The sequence below is a fragment of the Thalassophryne amazonica genome, chromosome 15 (genome assembly GCF_902500255.1).
Source record: "Thalassophryne amazonica chromosome 15, fThaAma1.1, whole genome shotgun sequence".
NCBI classification, from domain to species: Eukaryota; Metazoa; Chordata; class Actinopteri; order Batrachoidiformes; family Batrachoididae; genus Thalassophryne; species Thalassophryne amazonica.
The window spans coordinates 57,614,234-57,637,360 of record NC_047117.1 but is presented as its reverse complement, the minus strand read 5'-3'; the positions used below and the strand labels follow the sequence as shown (position 1 = coordinate 57,637,360).

The following is a 23,127-nucleotide window of genomic DNA, read 5'->3' as shown; positions in this document are numbered from 1 at the left end:
TCTTTCATTTCAACTGCATTGTGGTGGTGTACAGAAGCAAATGGAAAAATTTTCTCACTTTATGTACCTGACTGTATGCACAACCTGACAGACAGTGCAAACACAGTGTGAGGGCAGAGAAACAAGTAAAACAGGACACATGCACTCATACCAACGTCAGACTTCCATGTTATTAGAATTGTTTTGGAAAAAAAATAAGATCATAAATTCAAGAAATGGAAAACAGATGAAACATAAGCAGAGAGACAGAAGACGGCTGAAGTGATGCCACAGGAGTCTGGGCTGGCGTTTCAGGTCAGCGTGTGAATATGTTGACAGTCTGTAGTTGTCAGGGTGAAGTCAGTACAATCCTGTGTACATACTTTTCAGGGATGAGATTGGCAAATTCAATTTTCAGAGGAAAATAAGCCAGGGTCCAGGGGCCGCAGGCCCCGGCGGGTCCAGGGCGGAGCCAAAGCATTTTTGCTGTTTTAAAACATTTAAATTGCACTAAAATTATATTAAAAACTACTATAAATGCCAGGTGTTCATATCTATAATTCAAACTGTAAACCCTTACTAAGACCATCTACTGTACAACCCCTGGCAAAAATTATGGAATCACCGGCCTCGGAGGATGTTCATTCAGTTGTTTAATTTTGTAGAAAAAAAGCAGATCACAGACATGACACAAAACTAAAGTCATTTCAAATGGCAACTTTCTGGCTTTAAGAAACACTACAGTATAAGAAATCAGGAAAAAAAATTCCTGATTCTCTCTCTCTCAAAAAAATTGAGAGAGAGAGAGAGAGAGAGAGAGAGAGAGAGAGAGAGAGAGAGAGAGAGAGAGAGAGAGAGAGAGAGAGAGAGAGAGAGTCTGAGTCTCCTTAAATTAAACCTGCTCTCTCTCCTCTATCAGACTCCTTAAAATAAAATAAACCCGCTCTCTCTCCTCTATCAGACTCCTTAAAATAAAATAAAATAAACCCGCTCTCTCACGCGCGCACGCTCTCCCTCTCTCTGTGTCTAATCAGAGCTGCGACTCTTTAAAATAAACGCGCACTCGTTGCATGTCGGTGCGCTCATCAAACGCCCTGATCGATCAGTCTGATCAAAGCTGAAAAGAGCTGTGACTCTAAAATTTAAACGCGCACTCGCTGCATAAAAAAAATAAAATAAAAAATAATAATAATGTTAAATGACTGTTTTTGAGCCGACCACACCATGCAGCAGAGCGCACTTCCACAGAGGCAGAAAATAGCAGTGAAACTGGTGCAGCATGGCACACGCGACTGTGTGCACACATTAAAACGTGAACACACGCAGCTGCAAGTATGAACGAACACTGTTAAAGGCTGAGTATGCGCGTATTTCGGCTGTATTTAAATGAAACAACGCTGCAATGAGCAGCTTTACGAATACGCCACTGAAAGCCCCTAAAGGTACTCCTGGCATTAATTTTTTATTTTGCATTTTTACCCCCCCGCTGCCTAAAATTTTCTCAACGGATTTGGACGTTTCACAAAATAGACCCCCAGGACTGTCAAATCCGTGGAAAAATCTCATCCCTGAGTTTTGAAAAAGAAAGGATGAAGAAAAGCCCCATTGTAAACATTCGTCTGCTTTAGGTTTCATTTATTTTGATAAAGTTTTATGCAAAGGCAGTTCTGTCCTCACATGGCTCAACAGGGTGGGTCCGGAAGTAAAAATCCAATCCATATGAATTTAGATTTTGGGTTAAAAAGTTGTAACCATCCAAAATAGGCTCACTAAGAGCGACAACAGTATCTGCTCCTGTAGAAGCTACAAGCCTGTATAATATTAACCTTATTTTAACAAGAATGTGTTTTATTTGTGATAAGAACTACACCATTCATTCATTCACTATTTTTCAATCCTGAATCGAAACAGTGCTGTCTGACAGCACTGTTACCACGTAAATGTATAAAACCCTGTGAACCGCAGGGTTCTACTAGTTGTTTTGCTGCTGCTGACAGACTAAGTTAACAGGACATGGAAAATGTTACTGAAATTAACAGCTCAGTGGTTCAAACTGCAGAGGAGCACATTTAGTGTGTGACAAAATGCTTTTTCTGTACAGAGTTTGAATCCAGCTCAACGGGAGCTTACAGAATTTTTTTATTTGTTTGGACATCTTTTGTTGTGGGTAGCTGTAATTTACTACTCAATAAACAATCATTTTTGACACAGGAGCTGTGGAATACAACTTGGTAGTGGCGAGAAAGGTGTTCATTAATGCGTGTGGAATTAGCTGACAGATGTTGCTGCTGTGACCTAAACACAACACCAGCACTGGTAGACACACAAGCAGTGATTCTAGACAGGAACAAGGCCCTGTGCCATATCTATAACTAGGCTATATTTTACTATACACAGAACACAGAACATTTATTTATTCATTAATTTTCTATACCCTTTTACTCCATCCAGTCAATGGTCAAACTGCCAATTCACCTAATCTGTGTATCTTTGGAAGTGGGAAGAAGCCAGAGCACCCAGAGTGAACCCACAAGAACAAGGGGAGAACATGCAAGCTCCATGCAGAAAGGACCAGATGTTAAGCGATCAAATAACCTCCTTGCTGTGAAGCAACAGCGCAAACCACTAAGGCACCAAGCTGCTTAGATACACAACATAAACTACAAAATATATACTAAACTATATATTATACATTACTGTAATATATACCATTGTTAACTATGTAAACATGACGATAATGAAAAAGGATTAGAAGAAGGTTGAGAAGATGATCGAGAATGTTGGAAGCAATTTGTTGAGGATTCCGGGATTTGCAGTGGTTTACAGGATGAATAGTTCCTTCACGCTTAAAAGTAATTATGTGCACAGTGTACCAAAGACATCTATAACTGGTTAGCATCCAAGTCTCACAACCATATAGTTAAGACTGGAAGCACCAGGACACTAAAGACAGAGACCTTCCTTCTCCTACAAAGGCAGAATATCAACAAACATCTGTGTCCAAGGACGGTACAACTCCAAAACCTCTTCCCAAGCTTCTCTGGATGTTAAAGGCTGAAGATAAAGAGACATGAACTTCACCATAGAGTTGAGCGAATATAACCACAAGTATGACACTTTCACCTGGCTAAGTCCAGGAACTCCTTGAAGGCCTGGATCTTTATCTTGAGCCTTGTCTTCTGGGGGGAGCAGCAAACAATTACAAATATTGACTGATTGTTTTTTTTCCTCAATAATGCCAACTAAAGAACAGTTTGGGGGCCATAGGCACTGTGGATGATTTTATGTATGGTTGTGGGATCATAGTGAAGACATGCAGCTTTTGATGTTTTTTCATGCTGCATCGTGCGCTCAAAATGTCAAATGAACAAATGAGACAATATCAAACAGGCTATTTGTTGATGGTCCATCTGAAAAACGTATGAACCCGCTAAAAAAAGATAGACACAAAGGCTTACCATAAACGTAGCTGCACTGTAACCCCACAGATAACCCACCCAAATGTCATTTCTGTGCTGTTATTGTTTCCATTTTACAACACAGTCTGTGAGTTGTGTCTGAAGCATGTGGTCACTGTGCTTTTTTGGTCTGGCCAGTGATGAAGTCCTGTCGTCTAAACGTTGCCATGACCAAAGCCTCGTCAAAATAAATCTCACGGCTCCCAAAATGATGCTTTAGAACTCAAATACACAGCTAGACACTTCAATACACAAAATGACAAATCTGTGTATTTAGGGACACAGACTGTGGTGGGTGAGGTGAAATGGAATGTTGGTCCACCTTTCAGTGACACACTAAAACCCATCCGTGAGCCAAAACAAGGGCTTCCAGACAGATGGCAAAATGTGTTATGCAAAGTGTAAATGCCTCTAACAAAGAATACCTCTGATTCTCTTCTCTCTCGGCAGGCGTCAAGGTCTTCTTCTGCTTGAGGTGTTCAATGACAGCGTTTTGCTTCATCACCACCTTATACACCCACACATACACACAGAAGGATGATGTCAGAAGTAGCAATACATTTAACATCATGATATTTGGAATTTGCTGCAGCAACATTTTTATTACTGAATGAAAATTCTAATTAACACAAATATCTATGACAGTAGTTTCCAACCCTGATCCTCTGGGAACTCCCAAATCTGCACATTTTCCAACTGTTTCTGCTCTGCCAAAAACTGATTCGCTCAGTCAGCTGTCTGTTAGCTCTCAATTGCCTGAGAACGCCTGAATGAGATAACCAGCATTTTGACAGAGCATGGAGACATGGAAAATGTACAGATTAGGGAGTCCCAGAGGACAATGGTTAGGAACCACTGATCTTTATCACTACATATACTCAACAAAAATATAAACGCAACACTTTTGGTTTTGCTCCCATTTTGTATGAGATGAACTCAAAGATCTAAAACTTTTTCCATATACACAATATCACCATTTCCCTCAAATATTGTTCACAAACCAGTCTAAATCTGTGATAGTGAGCACTTCTCCTTTGCTGAGATAATCCATCCCACCTCACAGGTGTGCCATACCAAGATGTTTAGACACCATGATTAGTGCACAGGTGTGCCTTAGACTGCCCACAATAAAAGGCCACTCTGAAAGGTGCAGTTTTGTTTTATTGGGGGGGGATACCAGTCAGTATCTGGTGTGACCACCATTTACCTCATGCAGTGCAACACATCTCCTTCGCATCATCCGTGAAGAGAACACCTCGCCAACGTGCCAAATGGCAGCGAATGTGAGCATTTGCCCACTCAAATCGGTTACGACGACGAATTGGAGTCAGGTCGAGACCCCGATGAGGACGACGAGCATGCAGATGAGCTTCCCTGAGACGGTTTCTGACAGTTTGTGCAGAAATTCTTTGGTTATGCAAACTGATTGTTTCAGCAGCTGTCCGAGTGGCTGGTCTCAGACGATCTTGGAGGTGAACATGCTGGATGTGGAGGTCCTGGGCTGGTGTGGTAACAGGTGGTCTGCGGTTGTGAGGCTGGTTGGATGTACTGCCAAATTCTCTGAAACGCCTTTGGAGACGGCTTATGGTAGAGAAATGAACATTCAATACACGAGCAACAGCTCTGGTTGACATTCCTGCTGTCAGCATGCCAATTGCACGCTCCCTCAAATCTTGCGACATCTGTGGCATTGTGCTGTGTGATAAAACTGCATCTTTCAGAGTGGCCTTTTATTGTGGGCAGTCTAAGGCACACCTGTGCACTAATCATGGTGTCTAATCAGCATCTTGATATGGCACACCTGTGAGGTGGGATGGATTATCTCAGCAAAGGAGCAGTGCTCACTATCACAGATTTAGACTGGTTTGTGAACAATATTTGAGAGAAATGGTGATATTGTATATGTGGAAAAGGTTTTAGATCTGAGTTCATCTCATACAAAATGGGAGCAAAACCAAAAGTGTTGCGTTTATATTTTTGTTGAGTGTATGTGAACTCAAAATTCCCGTACATGGCTCACTACTCTCCACTGATGGTGTCAGCAAAGGTTACGAGGTCACATCCAGCTGTGTATGTGTTTGTTAGTAGATAAAATATCACAAAGTAGTAGAATAGTATTATTTTTATTACACATTTCCCTTCTTAAGTCTCAATTTAAAATGATTTATGGCATCACCAAAGAATGTCAGATATGCAAACATGGTGGATGGATTCCACTGAAATTCTGGGAATTGTCCTTGAACCAAATTCTAATACAGCAGCGGTATGCGCTTAGTGCCCCAATGGTTATTAAGTGCAACAAAGCATCACACACAAGCCTACAGCTGTGCTCAAACGTTTACATACCCTGGCAGATTTTTTTTTTTTGACCATTTTTCAGAGAATATGAACAATAACACAAAACCTTTTTTTTTGCTCATGGTTAGTGGTTGGGTGAAGCCATTTATTGGCAAACAACAGTGTTTACTCTTTTCAAATCATAATGACAACAGGAACTACCCAAATGAACCTGATCAAAAGTTTACATACCCCTGTTCTTAATACTGTGTATTGCCCCCTTCAACATCAATGACAGCTTTGAGTCTTTTGTGGTGGTTGTGGACAAGGCTCTCTGATGGTAAAGCTGCCACTGAATATGTTTCGGACTTTATTTACATCAATTACAAAGAAATACAAACAATATGGCACTCTATAGTAAATCTGCATGGAGTAGACAGTTCTCAAAAACTGAGTGACTGTGCAAGAAGGAGAAGAGTGAGGAAAGCCACCAAGACACCCAGACAACCCAGAAGAAGTTATAGGCTTACGTGGCTGTGATTGGACAAATTATGCACAGTGCAAGCTTTGTATTTTGTATCACCAGTTATCCATCTTCATGATGAAGTGGTATATGAGTGGTATATGAAAATCCTCCTTGTAGAGGAGGATTTTCTTAAAAAGAAGACCTGAAAGTTTAGCTACAAATTGCCAGAAGGTACATCTGAGATGCAAGCCTGGATTTGATCTGTTTTGATGAAAGAAAATCCTTCTCTGCTCTTCTCCACTATGAAGCTAAGAGTAGTGATGCAAAATGCAAAGCTTGCACTGGGCACAATTTCTCCAATGACAGCCACATAAGCCCATAACTTCTCCTGGATTGTCTGGGTGTCTTGGTGGCTTTACTCACTCTTCTCCCTCTTCCACAGTCACTCAGTTTTTGAGAACTGTCTACTCCATGCAGATTTACCATAAAGTGCCATACTGTTTGTATTTCTTTGTAATTAATGTAAATAAAGTCTGAAACATATTCAGTGGCAGCTTTACCATCAGAGAGCCTCGTCCAGAACGACCACAAAAGACTCCAAGCTGTCAGTGATGTTAAAGGGGTAATACACAGTATTAAGAACAGGGGTATGTAAACTTTTGATCAGGTTCATTTGGGTAGTTTGTGTTGTCATTATGATTTCAAAAGAGTAAATAAATAAATGGCTTCACCCAACCACTAACCTTGAGTGAAAAAAAGTTTTTGTGTTATTCATATTCTCTGAAAAATGGCCAAAAAAACAAACAAAAAACAAAACAAAACAAAAAAAAAAAACCCTAATCTTCTGTCAGGGTATGTAAACCTTTGAGCACAACTGTACATGTATGCATGTTAGCTACACTGACAAGATCACATGTGCACAGACACACACATGCAGTCGAAAAGTATGTAAAAGAACATCACACTCACAAACACAGGCCAAGCTGTAAAAATAAACCTAATCACTGTGAAGGGCTGGAGGTCACAGAAAATCGGGTTGCTATGGGCACACATACGTGCGAATACAGACCTGTTTCTGGATGATGTCGCTCTGGCTGGCTGCAGTAAGGGCTTGTTCTCTCTTGGCCTCTGCAGCTTGTCTTCTCTTCTGCTGCTGCTGCTCTCGGAGCTGCTGGATCCTCTGCAGCTGCTCCTGGACAGATGCTGCCTGGATGGTCACCACGTTTCCAATCTGCACAGACACACATTACAGACAACAAACTAAAGCTTACACAAATGTGTTATAAATGATATTATTATTATTGAATAACACTGTCCAAGACGCTGATCCAAACGCTCCTGTAATTGTTTAATTGAGTAGAGAATGAGTAACCGTGAGGTCTTCGTATGGGAATTATAATATTTTGGATCCTCCATTAAACTCATCGGTGAGCCACAGTGCTCTCAAAGGTTTTAAATACATTCATTTGTAACATAATGAGAAGCTGCTAAACAGCTAATATTTATAAATAAATATAAACAAGTAAAATGTGCCCACTTTTGACATTGAAAAATTAGTTATTTTTGGCAATCATTTTGTGTTGACAGCAGAGTTTTGGCCAAGTATTCAGTACACTTTCTTCCAAAACAAAAGGTTTCCAACAAAAAAACCCAATACCACTCCCCACCGTGCCCCAAAACAAACAAAACAACAACCTTTTCCTTTGGCTGCTCCTGTTAGGGGTCGCTACAGCAGATAAATCATTTCCATCTCACTCTGTCCTCTGTGACCACCTCTGTCACACCAACCACCTGCATGTCTCAGCACATCCATAAACCTCCTCTTTGGCCTCCCTCTTCTCCTACTGCCTGGTGACTATCCTCAGCATCCTTCTCCCTACATGCTGACACTACACAGTATATGCATGAGCAATCACACAGTGTTGCTAACAGCTCCATACTGGCCGAGCAGGACATGGTTCCTCGTGGTTCTAATGCTCCTCAGTGGGGACCATGGCCTCTCCCTCAGAGGAGGGACCTGTTGTCACAGCTGGAGGAGTTCATTTAGCATCCTCACCCAGAACGTCTTCAGCTGTATGTGTTATCCCTGAAGGGCCAGACTCCATGCTGATCTCTTGAGCTCAAGCTGTTGTACAGACTGTACTTAATGCTTCTGCATCCTCCACTAGGGCATTATATGACAAAAGATGGAAACTTTTTAACCGTTGGTGCAGTACACAGGATGTAGACCCAGAGTGTTGCTCTGTGCCAATGCTGCTTAGCAATGTTGTGTCTCTGCTCGGCACATTATGGTGGATGGTCAGTCCATAGGGTCGCACTCTTTGATATGCCATTTTTTAAGAGGTGATCTCCAGCTGCGGCCTCCAATGGTTGCATGTGTGCCATCCTGGGACCTTCCATTGGTCCTAGAGGGTTGAAGTTCCCCACCGTTTGAGCCACTAGGAGGCGGTGACCTCAGATGGTTGTTTGTTAAGACTGCATTCCTCCTTGCTATTTCATCCACAAAGCCTGTTGATGAGCTCCTGTTGATGCCTTGTCAATCGCTGAGAACTGTGTGCAGTGGAATTCTGATGGGTCAGGGGTTACAGTATGACCTAACCTTTCTACTAAAGCGAGGTTTGGCTTTTCATGTTAATCAGCCTGTTACCTTGGCTGTCTTTGCCCCACAATCTAGTGCAGAGACTAATTCTAGTCTGTTGTGTCCATTCATACACTTAGATGTTACGCTGAATTGACAGCTGAGTTCTGCAGAACTGATGTTCTGTTTGCCTACTATGGGGTACAGGAAGTGCTGTGCCTTGTCCAAACAAGACTGTCACATTGGATTGTTGATGCTATATTGCGGGCTTACAGGACTGGGGACCATCAACCTCCTCCAGTCATATGTCATTCAACCCGGGGCATATCCACTTCCTGAGCTGCCCTGAGAAGCGTTCCACTGAGTGACATCTGTGCTGCAGCAACATGGGCTTCCTCCTGTACTTTTGCCCATTTTACAGAGTTAATGTGGCTGCTCCTCACCCTGTGACAACAGCTGTATTATCGCCTTCTTCAAACTTCAACTGAGGATCAATAAGCGCAGATTCCTTGCGACCTTGTTGGTATGAGGTCAACCTGGTGTTAAGCACCACCCTTTAAGGGTCAGAAGGAATGAAACAGAGCGAGAGTTACGTATGTAACTATGGTTCTATGAATTCCGGATGATCACAAGAGTTGTTTGTCACTCAGAGTCTGGTTGATAGATTCTGAAAGAACAGAATGCTGGGTGACACAGTCTTATATATTGTTGCTGACGTCACCCAGGTCATGCCCATGAACGTGACTTTGTTGGTATAACACTGCGACCTCTGCGCATGCGCGCGTGGGATGATCCAGGTGCTAAGAACTGCCCTCTGTGCATCTTTAAACACCGTTTAAAGATGTTTGACAATGATTGAGGCTGTTAAGACTACGAACACCTGGAAGTGGCCGCGTAATGACACAGAGGTGGCAAATTGGGATGAAATTTTTGAACAGCTCAAACATGTTACCCTGATTTCAAAACTGGCTCTGATTATTGCCTTAACTACTTGCATATACCAAATTTGTTCAAGATTCACAAATGATGGATCAAGAAGTTACTACGATGCTTCAAAACATGCCCCAATTTGCTATTCAGGATGAAATGGAAAGGAACCGCGCTCTGTGGAATAGCATCTATTAGACAGTTGAAGAAAGTCAAAAACTGTTCCACATTGAACGGGGCCCAACAAAATGAACTTTTTACATCTAAAACGTTTGACGGCTACACCAGTTTTGTGTATTGACGGGACAGGTGCGCGGTGTTACCAGTACATCGGGCACATTTCATGGACACGTTTATAGCAATCATTCAGTGGATGAACACAACAATAACTAAAAATGCACAACAATAAAGCTGTCAAATGTGTCACCATTATCCTGACATTAACTGTCAGTGGTTGTAATGCGAACAGACAAAACAGTTTTTAGACTGCGCTCACGCAAGCCTCTTCACATAACTTATGCAGCAACATTGTGGGGACAATAAGGGGATGGAGAGTAAAACTTTGCATTTGTAGAACTACCTGTCCTCCCTGAGATGATGTGGTCCCTGTTTGTTGTATCTGGATTGGAAGCTGCAGTTTGAAGTGCTGCGGCAGAGAACCTCCACCCTGTTGGGCCTGCAGCTGGGCCAGGACCTGTAGCCACAACACACAAAGATAAATTATTAAACCCTGAACAGATCCACAAATCAGTCTGAACCACTGTTTTTGATGATAGGTTTCTCTTAAAGTTATGTAAAGTATGTTTAGAATCTGAAGCAGGCTCCAAAGTAGGTTTTCATGCACATGGAATAACCCTGAACATAGTGCACAATAATTTCACCAAAAGTGCAGTAAAAACAAATACTGTGCAACAAATGCAATGAATATAAAATATAGTAACAAAACTAGTAGGGGAGTCAGAAAAAAATCGATTCACGTCCGAATCGCGATTCTGAATCGATCCAAAATGTCCAAAAATCGATTTTTAAAAAGCATTTTTTTTAAAATTTTCTTGCTTACTCGCTGCGTGTACTGTATGTCAAGCAATGGCTTCCGTACTCCAGCGTACCCGCAAGGGGTGGGGGGGTGGTCTGGCGTGCTTAAAACACTCGTGAGCTGCAGAGTTCAGTGGCTGTAGCTTAGCATGGCGGACGAAGAGCTAATTCAGCCAGCACCGTCTTTGCTGAAAGCAAATGTTTGGGCGCATTTTGGATTTTATTATTTGCTGCGTAAGAAGGAGCTTGACATGACTTATGCAGTGTGCAAAATCTGCAAAATGAAAGTCAAGTACTTTGGAAACACTTCAAATCCGCAAGCCCACATGCTACGCCATCACCCGGAGCTAAAAGAGGGTTAAACTGCCAGCCAACTCCGAATGAGCAAAGCACCGTGTAAAGCTGCATTTTCTTAAACATAAACATTTTTTAAGTAATATAACTATTTCTCAGAGCTCTTTGAATCGAAAATCAAGTCTGAATGGAATCGTCACCCCAAGAATCGGAATCAAATTGAATCGTGAGTTGCTGAACGAGTCACATCCCTAAAAACTAGACATGAAAAGTGCTATAAGAATAGGTGTGTATAACGGTTTGGTGAGATTCAGGATCACAGCTGGTGATAGAAGGGAGGTCCCGGGTCTTACTGATGAGGCAGACTGTAGAAGAAGTAGACCTTCAGCTTTCACTTGAGATCCTGAGTAATGATGGTGCCCAGGAAGTGAAGTGACTTCATAGAGCCCACTGGGGGAATCATACTACGTAATAAGGCCAGGTGGGCCTGGATTCTTCCAAGTGAACTTCAGGAGCTGGATGGATTCTGGGAGGTGCAGGTGTTTGTGTACAGGGAGAAGAACAGAAGAAAAAGGATGCAGCTGTGACAGGAACTGGTGGTGATGGTACAAGAGTCAGAGACATGTTTCTTGAGCTTCATGTAGTTTCCTGTCAAACAGGCAGTCACTCATCCACCTGCAGGTGGAGTAAGACAGATCCAGGTGGGGGAATGTGTCTTGCAGCAGAGACAGGATGACATTGTTAAAGCTGGAGCTTGAATGCATGGCATAAGATCCTACATAGTGCTGGATGATTAAGCAGGTGACCATGTTTATTCCATCTTTCACAGACCTAATGACAACGGGGTCCAGGAGTGGGTCTGTGATGGTTTATAGATGAGACAGTACAAAGTGATGAAAAGACTTCATTAGGTCAGGGCAATGGGACTGAAGTCATTAAGTCCTGTGGTCCTTGTTTTGTTGTTTGTTTGTTTTTTTACAGTGATGGTAGAAGGGATGAGTATGGCTATCATCCACACTAATCTTGTCTTGTTTGACTGTACTGTGCTCAGGGTTAAATGGAAATACAGCGGGGCCAAAAAGTATTTAGTTAGTCCCTGATTGTGTTAGTTCTCCTACTTAGAAAGATGAGAGAGGTCTGTAATTTTCATCATAGGTACACTTCAACTATGAGAGACAAAAAAAAAAAAAAAAAAACAGGAAATCACATTGTAGGATTTTTAAAGAATTTATTTGTAAATTATGGTGAAAAATAAGTATTTGGTCAATAATAAAAGTTCGACTCAGTACTTTGTAACATAATCTTTGTTGGCAATGACAGATGTCAAACATTTCCTGTAAGTCTTCACCAGGTTTGCACACACTGTAGATGGTATTTTGGCTCATTCCTCCATGCAGATCTCCTCTAGAGCAGTGATGTTTTGGGGCTGTAGCTGGGCAACATGGACTTTCAACTCCCTCAACAAATTTTCTATGGGGTTGAGGTATGGAGACTGGCTTGCCCACTCCAGGACCTTGAAATGGTTTTTACGGAGCCACTCCGTTGCCCGAGCGGTGTGTTTGGGATCATTGTCATGCTGGAAGACCCAGCCACATTGCATCTTCAATGCTCTCACTGATGGAAGGAGGTTTTGGCTTAAAATCTCACGATACATGGCCACGTTCATTCTGCCCTTAACACAGATCAGTCGTTCTGTCCCCTTTGCAGAAAAACAGCCCCAAAGCATGATGTTTCCACCTCCATGCTTCACAGTAGATATGATGTTCTTGGAATGCAACTCAGTATTGTTCTTCCGCCAAACATGACAAGTTGAGTTTTTAACAAAATGTTCTATTTTGGTTTCATCTGACCACATGATATTCTCCCAATCCTCTTCTGGATCATTCATATGCTCTCTGGCAAACTTCAGATGGGCCTGGACATGTACTGGCTTAAGCAAGAGGACACGCCTGGCACTACAGGATTTGATTCCCTCTCTGCGTAGTATGTAGCCTTTGTTACTTTCGTCCCAGCTCTCTGCAGGTCATTCATCAGGTCCCTCCATGTAGTTCTGGGATTTTTGTTCACCGTTCTCATGATCATTTTGACCTGACAGGATGACAGCTTGTGTGGAGCCTCAGATCGAGGGAGATTATCAATGGTCTTGTATGTCTTCCATTTTCATACAATTGTTCCCACAGTTGATTTAGTCACACCAACCTGCTTGACTATTGTAGATTCACTCTTCCCAGCCTGGTGCACATGTACAATTTTCTTCCTGGTGTCCTTTGACAGGTCTTTGATCTTGGCCATGGTTGAGTTTGGAGTCTGACTGTTTGAGGCTGTGGACAGGTATCTTTTATACAGATAATGAGTTCCAACAGATGCCATTAACACAGGTAACAGGTGGAGGACAGAAGAGCTTCTTAAAGAAGAAGTTACAGGTCTGTGAGAGCCAGAAATCTTGCTTGTTTGTGGGTGACCAAATACTTATTTTCCACCATAATTTACAAATAAATTCTTTAAAAATCCTACAATGTGATTTTATGGATTTTTTTTCTCATTTTGTCTCTCATAATTGAAGTGTACCTATGTTGAAAATTACAGACCTCTCATCTTTCTAAGTAGGAGAACTTGCACAATCAGGGGCTGACTAAACACTTTTTTTTTTACCCCACTGTAAATCAAAGTATCTTTTTCCTGGACCCTGCAGCTCAGCCTAAGTGTTTTTGAGACTAGTACCTTTCTTAAGCTTGTCTACTCTCTAAATATTTGTGGGAGCAGAGTGAATTAGGGTCATCAAACAGCATGCAGAATTTAAACATCTTAAGGCAAGATAGATTTAGGACTTAAGAGTTTCTTAATGTCAGTCTGAATGAAATTAAGAACAACCTCACAATAAGGTAGGTGTAGCGCCAAGTGCTGTTTGAAGATATGCTCACACTGCTGCTGGTGTCAGAGGTGGAGCTGTCACGGAGACGAGTGCAGAACCAGAAAAGAGCTAAGACCTAACTGCTGTCTAGTGGCAAGTAGATTTTGCAGTCTTGTGCTTCTCGCTTTGCATGTAAGATTCCACTGCCTTGATTCCCTTTGTGCCAAGTTTAACAAACTTGCTGCATAAAATGCACTTTGTCTCAAAAACGTTCCTTGGTACTGGTTTCATCCACACACCAAAATGTTCCTTAAAAATTTACACTTCCCATATTGTCCCATTACACTGAGCTAATTGAAAGTGTGTCTGCTTTGTGCCCTACAGGGCAAATGGCACAAAATACCACTCAGGACGCTATACTACACCACTACTTCAGGACACTCAGAGTATTGCTAACTAAGTAAATCAAGGCTGGCTTAGTGTGAATAGATTCATTATAATCATCATTTTTTGGATTATTATTATTGTTTTTAATATGTGCAAAAAATATCATTTAAATGCCTTTAAAAGTAGACCCTTAGTCTAAGGGGGTGGGGGTGAGCTTAATTTCTGTCAGCATCAGGAGGAAGACAGGAGATTATTGCTGGTTTGTGTGAATGAAAAAAATAAAGACTGTTTATTTAAACAAAAGCAGTAATAATGTGCAGCTCTGTAGTTAAGCAGCAGTAAACACGCACTAATTTGGTGAATCATGTTAAATTTTTCAGAAAAAAAAAAAAAAAACTATCTGGGTGATTCCAATGGGATTTCATCAGATCAGGTCATGCCGAGATTTAATCATAATGTTGGAACACCAAGTATGATTTAGCACTTGTCCAGACAACTAATACTTGCTTAAGACATCTAAAAGATTGATTTAAGCCATTTTAATACCAATTAAGGCCTTATTTTTAGATTGAAAAATTAAATGCCCATATGACTTTTTAAGGATCTGCAGGAACCCTGAGCATGTCTTTGTTAAAGCTGTTCATACCTGTACCTGCTGCTGCAGCCCAGACACGCTGATGAGTTGGGAGGTCTGCTGCAGATGCATCTGGGTGTTGCCTCCCTGCGTTTTTACCTGCAGGGGAGTTGGGGACTGCATGGGCATGTGAGCCTGCGTCTGTGGGGGTAACTGACCCTGAGGACTGCCTGAGGGGAGCGTGCTGGCTGTGGCCCCTGCCTGGACAGGGGCGGCGGCCTGCTGGGCAGGGGCTTTTGTGGAAGCAGCGTGCGGTTGGCTGGGGACAGAAGTGGCTGGAGAGAGCGAGAGACAGAATATATCTGACTTCTTACAAATAAATATGTTCCTTGGGTACTGACTTCAAATCACTCAAAGGAATCAACAAGTTCAAAATTCACAACATTTCATATGTTTCATCTGCCTCCAAGTTTCAATGTGTGATGCTTATGATACCTGTGCTTGGCGTGTGTGTGGAAGCTGAAGCTACGGGAGTGAAGAGGAAACGCTGCATCTGGCCATTAGGCAGCGCTGCCTGCATGAGCTGCTGGCTAGGTCCTGGGATGACAGTGACCCCAGGTGGTATGAGCTGAAGTTGGCCTGTTGTCTGACCCTGGCCTTGAATCATCACTGTCAGACTGTGCTGGGTACCGCCAACCCCGGCCTGCCGATCTGCACCTGATCCTGCTTGCTGTTTCTATAAGAGACAGAACAAAGTACACAGTGTGTTGAATTTAGAGTGAATCACCTAAAATCATACATTTTATGAAACTTATTAGTATACAACTCAGTAACTTCACACATTTCAGGAATCTTTTGTTTATTTAGTTATTTAATTATGTTTAAACCTGATCATTCCAAAATAATTTCTTATTTCCTTCTCTTAGTTCTACCTGGCTAACCTGTGCAAGCTGGGTGAGTTGTGCCAGCGTGAGTTTAACCTGGCCTTGCCCCTGCTGGGCCCTGGTCATTCCAGGACTTGCTTGGCCTGCTGGCTGTCCTGCCACTGTGGGACTGGACGTCCCCTGACTGGTAAGTGTAGTGACAGCACTGGCTCCAGACACTGGAGTAGAAACAGGCTGACTGCGAATGATCTGTGTCACTACTTGTTGTCCACCTTGACCTGGAAGAAAAAGATGTCATAAAAACATGATCTTAAACACTACATGTAAAGGTCATACGAACACACTCAGTGGTCATGACATCGGAGTGTACAAAAAAGGAAGAATTATCTTCCAAAAGCAATACACCAACCTGCACAGTACCATCTTTGGAGAAATGTTCGTTGACACAGTGCCAGCAACAAAGCCATTTTGGCATTTTTCTTTTTTGATGAGAGGTCATCATGTGACATTATGGACACTTGTTGGCAACACACTGGCACATCTGCTTGTGAAATCTGCACTGCACCTCTACTACTGGCATTATATATTAGCCTAAAGCCACTTTTACACCGGGCCTGCTTCGAGTTGCTTCATGCAGCGTCATGACGATGCAGGAATGTCTGCGTCAGGTGCGCGTAGCAGGGGGGCAGAGAGGAGGTGAGAACGCAGGGGAGGATCTGCAGCCAGACTGCGCACTCTGATTTCCCTTCTAGTTTATATTTGTTGTTGTGCAGGACTGTAGGGATGCAGGTCTGTGCTCTGATTTCTGTTATAGTTTATCTTACTTCCTCTGACTACGAGTTACGCGTGCACGTGCGAACGAACAGTCCATGAGTAAATGTGGAGCTGTCTGGAGTTATACTTGATGTGGACATGTCCTGTCTCTGGCAATCAGTCTGTGAGCAGGACATATGTCCTTTTTTGTCCTTTATTTAACACAACTATGAGACAGTTTGAGAGGAGAGCGAGGAACTGCCTACAGCCAGCCAGTTTTTTTTCTTTTAATTGTTCACATGTGCGCGTGCGAACGAATCATCCGTGAGTGGACTAGAGATGTCCGGACTTTTTACTAAATGTGGATATGTCCTGTCTCTGGCAATCAGTCTGTGAGCAGGACTTTTATGGACTTTAAACACAGCTGTGAGAGAATTTAAGAGTGAGGAACTGCAGCAGCAGCCAGGATGAGCATTTTTTTTTCTGTGCTCTTTGAGCGTGTAGTTTTACTGCATTGTGTACATGGTATAAAAACAATCCTGCCTGATTTATACTTCAGGAACAATGGAACACAGCAGGGGAGTCATAAATTGGCATCGGGTGACGTCCCACTACCTTTCTGCATCCTGTGCTCAACGCAGAAAAAAATTAAACGTTTAATTTTTGGTGTCCGATTCGCGTCGTCCTTTGCATCCATCACGGTGTTCTGGGGTTGAGCTACATTGTCTCGGCACTAGGTTGCACCCACGTGGCGTCGTCATGACGCCGCAACTCGAAGTGGGCCAGGTGTGAAAGGGGCTTAACTTAAAATGTTTCTGTTCAATAGTTTTTGAAAAATCAGCCAGACAAATCTCATTGTAAGAAAATTGCTATATAAAATTTTTTTTCATAAAACCTAATTTCAAAAAACGAAAAAGTATTAATTCATCAAATTAAATGCATGTTTGCACTGCACCTCTCCTAGTGGCAGAGATTACAAACATCAGAATCCGTTTCATACTTTTTGCTATATCGCCTGACAAACAGAGAGCCTTTGGACAAACAAACTTCCTTGGTGTTATTACATAATCCCACACGTTTGGTCAGGTTATAATAAACACAAGCAGAACCTCTGATCAGAGCACAGCTTGAATGCACACAACCTGAACAGGTATAATTTAAACTGCTGCTTGAACAGCAGCTAACACACAGCGGTTATGCTGCTTTACCTTACATTACTGACAGAAAACATCAACAAAGAGGAAATGACACTGAATTACTGGCTGATGTATGAAAACAACTCTCCAGTTGTCACATAGACAGCTCAGTCATAAGCACAGACCATCACAGTTGGGTCCTATCCCTAAGTGAGACCAAAGTTTCACTGGTGGCAACGGGTATTCCCTGCCGTCAGGCCACATTAGAAATGTTTCTGAGTGTAATGTGGTTCACATCACTCTGCTACAGTGACCCACATGGGAAAGTGGCATTAGTTTAGAGCCTGAGAAGCACACATTCATATGCACACAAACAGATGGACTTACAAAGAGGAGAGAACATCACACAGAGAGGCAGAACATTTGATCAAACTCAAACATGATTTCACCTTGTTGGACCACAAGTGGTGTTTGGATGATTGCTTTTCCCATGGTTCCAGTTTGCTGAATGGGGGTTCGAATCACTGCCATCCCTGGACGGATCTGACCACCAGCTGACAAAACCTAAGAGGACATTATCAGTGACAAGTAATGAATTCTTTTAAAATCTTACTTCTTCCTATTTTCTCAGAAACTAGCAAAACTACTTGCATATCTTGTCTGGGATTTCAAGCATTAAGGTCAAATGGCTGAGAACACATTTGGAAAGAATCAGTGACTTCTACACAACTGTAAAGTGTATTTGATAATGTCTGGCAGGCAGATACACAGTGATGGCAAAGTTATGTCAAATCTGATCAGTAAATATTTCAGTGCATGGAGAAAACCAGGTTACCTGCTGCTGGGAGCCTGCAGTGTTGGCCTTAATGTTGAGTGTTGACCGGGGCTGGAAAGGGGCAAAACTCTGCGCACCACCTGCTGTACTGGATGGAATAATGCCCAAAACTTTTTGCTGAACCACACCTGCAGAAAGAAAATTATGATATGTGGGAAAGTGGGCAGACTTGGAGGTCTAAGAAATTAAAAGGAAGAGACTTGAGTGGTTGGGCTAGAGTCTGGGGCAAGGTTTTAGAGGTTGTAATAGGTCGATTCTGATAATTAGACAAGAACATATCACAACTGGTGCTTTAAAAAAAGCCGTACAAACTAGATACCTGTGATCAAGTTCACAAAATGAGTCACTTGCACATATTGTATCAAGTATTTTGTAATGAAATACCTCAATTAACAAACTAGTCAACATGTGTTCATGCACTTGACAAATATGATGTATTAAGGCAACGATAAAAGTCCATTTATCTCCCAGTACTCTCCTAGGGCCCACGGATGCGCTGGCGCGTCTAAGTGTATCTTTTATCATATTTCAATGAGAGACTTCCTTTGCCTGCTACAAATTCTCAGTTGTCATATCATCTCTCCTCCAGACAATCTTTGACTCACAATCAATCCTAGAGGCCAGAGAAGGTCCCTGCAAGAGGCTGCACTCTGGCTACCAAACAATCTCGGAGGAGTTGCACCTACAGTACTCATGGATAGACAGGTAGAGATGAGGTACTTTCTAAAAATAAAGTATGAGAAAGGCAGCAGACAGGGTCAAGATGATGACTGAGAAATACTTGCATGCTGTTGAAGATTTCAGTGAACTGAAATATTTTGCACACTGTTAGACTATTATTTTAATCATACTATATCAAACTACAAAAACCACTCAAAATCCAACAAAGAAACAACTCCAGCACAACCAAATCAAAGTAGTGCATAAATATTTCTCCATTCTAAAACAGAATTTACACACCAGTCCTGCATTGACTGTTGCTTAATACATTATTTGAAGGCTTAACTCCTTGCAAAATGTCCAGCTTTTGATCATAGAAACGGTAAACATTAGTTGAGCAGGTAAACAAAATGTTCAAAGGCTCATTGAAAGTTCAGCTGGGTTTGTCCTCAACATGTCTGAAACCCCTCATAAATAATACATGAATCCATGTCCTACTTTTTAACTTCATTCATATTTGTTCATGACGCTCTGCGCTTTTATGTGTTTACGTGGAGCTGGTGGCAGAAATGGAAACCCTCTTTTATTCATGTGACTGTTTTTTTTGCTGTAGATTTCTTACTGTGGTTTTATGACCACAACCATGCAGGTAAACCTATACATCAAGGGTCTCCCTCATCAAACAGGGACTTTAAGACCGGTTATAAGACTTTGGGAGTTGCTGCACGGGTCATACACATCAAATGCTTGTTTCTATGGGCTGGGTGTTTGCAGAGATCAGGGTCTGTGATGACAGGAGTGAGGGGGAAAAAGAAAAATCTCTTTATAGAAGGCTACGTGTCTGGTGGAAGCAGACCTCAGGATAAACTTGTTTTCCTGAACTAACTTCCGTAAGCTCTTCCAAAACAAGCAAGGCGCCCAACAGTCATGGTGGATAAACACACATGTCCATAATATGGTTACACTTCACCCAAACTTCTCTTCTCAAAGGTAAGAAAAAGAACTTTCCTTGTATCATTAGAAAAATACCATTTTTCATTTTATCTGGCGTTTTTCTGATTAATTTGCATAGAGTTAGATTCAAAGTTTTATAGCATCATGACTATAAATACCTGTTGTAGCACGTCTTACAAAACTGAAAATTTGAAGTTCATATACACTTAAAAAAATACTTAGTACTATACGAATATTATTATATATTACGATTATTTAACCAGCTGGCGCAGTGATAGAGCTCTTGCCTCATGTCAAGAAGATCCGGAAATCGAAGGTTATCTGTCCTCTAATCTCTTTGTGCAACTGGAGTTGTGACAGAAACAACATCCAGCATAAAACGTATGCCATATCAACATGCCCATATATATTTGATCTGCTGTGGCAACCCCAAGCAAAAGTAGCAAAAAGATTCAGAGATTACTACTATGTTACCTACTTTTAAAAAAACATCTAGGTAACACAAAAGCAAAAATGCTTTTTCCCCAGCACAGTAAAAATTATCATCATTTGAGCATTTGTATAATATACTTTAAAGTGCTGAGCACAAACATTAAAATGTAATGGTGATAAAACAATTTAAAAATCAAAACACCAATTGCATACACACAATACTAATATAAAAAACCCCACAACACCACAAAATATATGTTTTGAGACTAAACATTCAACAGAATTGGATATTCTGATGTCAAGAAGCAAAGTGAGCCAAGAAGTCGGGGGGGAGGAACTCTTCATACAGCTTCTTAACCTTAGGAACACAGTGCAAACCAGCATCCTGAGAACACAATGCACAAGGTGGTACATAAGGAGTTCCAATAGATTAAGATACCGCGCACCCCTTAATAATTTTATGAATGAACAGTAGAACTTAGACTAAATTAAAATCAGCTCAAACTTTAACAGCAAGCCAGTGAAGGGAAGCCAAGACAGGTGTGATATGATCAAATTACCTACTTCCTTTCAGAATGTCAGCTTGTATTCTGGATCACCTGGAGATATCACGTACTCTTTTGTGGTAAAACAGGAGATAATATATGAAAGTAATTGTTTCTGGAACATACAAAAGCAATATTGGTCTGAGTGGATGCAAGGACTCTGTAAATAGCAACAAGGCTTGATAAAAATGACACGCACACTACTTTACATGTGAGTGTTTGAACAAGGCCAGACAGGTCATGCTGTGCCAAAATTCTGGTTTGAAAACAAAAATATAAAAGAATAAATGCTAAGTATTATCTTATAAGACACCACTATGGCTCAAACTAAGAGGTTCACGAGTACTCACCTCAACCTCTCAGAACTCAATGTTTCAGAACTGAATATACAGAACTTTTTACATAGTTGCATATGGACCCACTACATTAATCTGACGGTTTCTCTATGAATCAGAGAAAAATACAATTTGTGTAAACACAACCAGCTAATCACAGAATCCCCCCCTCTCTCTCCCCCCCCCTCTCTCTCTCTCCCTCCCCCCCCTCTCTCTCTCTCTCTCTCTCCCCCCCTCTCTTCCCCTCTCTCCCCCCCCTCGCTCTCTCTCTCTCTCTCCGCCCCTCATCTCCTACTCATCCCCCCCCTCTCTCCTCCTCCACCCTCCTCCTCTCTCCCCCCTCTCTGCTCCCCCCTCTCTCTCTCTCCCCCCCCCCCCCTCTCCTCTCTCTCCCCCCCCTCTCTTCTCCACCCTCTCTCTCCTCATCCCCCCTCTCGCGCGCTCGCCCCTCCCTCTCTCGTTCCCGCGCCCCCCCTCTCTCTCGCTCCCTCTCCCCCCTCTCATGCGCCCCTCTCTCTCGCTCCCTCTCCCCCCCCCTCTCTCTCTCTCCCTCGCCCCCCCCTCTCTCTCCCTCCTCGTCTCTCTCCCTCGCCCCACCTCTGCATCCTCCCCTCTCTCTCTCTCTCCCTCTCACCCCCCTCTCCTCTCCCCTCTTCTCTCATCTACCTCTCCCCCTCTCCTCCCTCTCTCCCCCTCTCTCTCCCTCTCCCCCCCTCTCTCTCTTCCCCCCTCTCTCTCCCTCTCTCCCCCCCCTCCTCTCTCTCTCTCCCCCCCCCCCCTCTCTCTCTCCCCCCTCCTCTCCCTCTCTCTCTCTCTCTCTCGAGACTCTCTTAGTTCTGTCTTGTCTGAGTCTTCCTGGTCTACCAGTATGTTTTTGCCTTTAACAAACCTTCCATTGTTGTTTTGTATTGGTCCAGGTTTAGACACAGCTGACTGTGAACACCAACATCTTTTGCAACATTGCGTGATTATTTACCCATCTTTTAAGAGTTGATAATCCCTCCTTTTTTTCAATTGACATCTCTCGTGTTGGAGCCATGATTCATGTCAGTCCACTTGGTGCAACAACTCTCCAAGGTGTGATCACTCCTTTTTAGATGCAGACTAACGAACAGATCTGATTTGATGCAGGTGTTAGTTTTGGGGATGAAAATTTACAGGGTGATTCCATAATTTATTCCTCAGAATTGAGTGAGTCCATATTTTTTTCCCCTCTGCTTGGTCTAAAAAAGTAACCATTACTGACTGCCACAATTTTTTTTCTTGATTTCTTGTAGTGTTTCTTAAAGCCAGAAAGTTGCCATTTGAAATGACTTTAGTTTTGTGTCATGTCTGTGATCTGCTTTTTTCTACAAAATTAAACAACTGAATGAACATCCTCTGAGGCCGGTGATTCCATAATTTTTGCCAGGGGTTGTACTTAAAAGACCTTCTGAGAGTGTCTGTGACTTCTAGTGTGTATAGAAACAAAAAAACTACAAGACTGAAGCAAAAACAATCTGTCAAGACTGCAGTGGATTCTATAAAAGCAGCACTGAATTCAGAAGAAGCCATCAGAGAAACATCAGAGCCCAGTATTTCTGCTATGTTGTGGTTCAACAGGTTTCTATTTGTGTACTAGAATCATTGACAATCAAGGACAGAGCAACGTTTATTTCTATTTTGCAGACTCAGAAACATTTGGTCCTGTGGTAGCTGCCACCATCAATATTTTAAGAGTGAACAAAGGCCCTCTGCTGCTACTGCACTTCACACGTGGTGCCAAAC

General features: G+C 42.2%; 1 protein-coding gene across 6 annotated transcripts in view; it reads right to left on the bottom strand.

Annotated features, from left to right (window-relative positions):
• LOC117526752 (nucleosome-remodeling factor subunit BPTF-like) overlaps nucleotides 1–23,127 on the bottom strand; it is a 119,605-nt gene that overhangs the window by 18,943 nt on the left and 77,535 nt on the right. For 5 of the 6 annotated variants that reach the window (XM_034188822.1, XM_034188825.1, XM_034188826.1 and 2 more), the window contains exons 22-29: nucleotides 18,435–18,562; nucleotides 18,049–18,163; nucleotides 15,768–15,988; nucleotides 15,322–15,562; nucleotides 14,899–15,161; nucleotides 10,266–10,379; nucleotides 7,250–7,411; nucleotides 3,863–3,945 (exon numbers count right to left, since the gene is read on the bottom strand). In XM_034188822.1, coding sequence (XP_034044713.1) covers nucleotides 3,863–3,945; nucleotides 7,250–7,411; nucleotides 10,266–10,379; nucleotides 14,899–15,161; nucleotides 15,322–15,562; nucleotides 15,768–15,988; nucleotides 18,049–18,163; nucleotides 18,435–18,562 — 1,327 coding nt within the window. The remainder of the gene's footprint in view (nucleotides 1–3,862; nucleotides 3,946–7,249; nucleotides 7,412–10,265; nucleotides 10,380–14,898; nucleotides 15,162–15,321; nucleotides 15,563–15,767; nucleotides 15,989–18,048; nucleotides 18,164–18,434; nucleotides 18,563–23,127) is intronic. The other variant, XM_034188824.1, reaches the window with a different exon arrangement.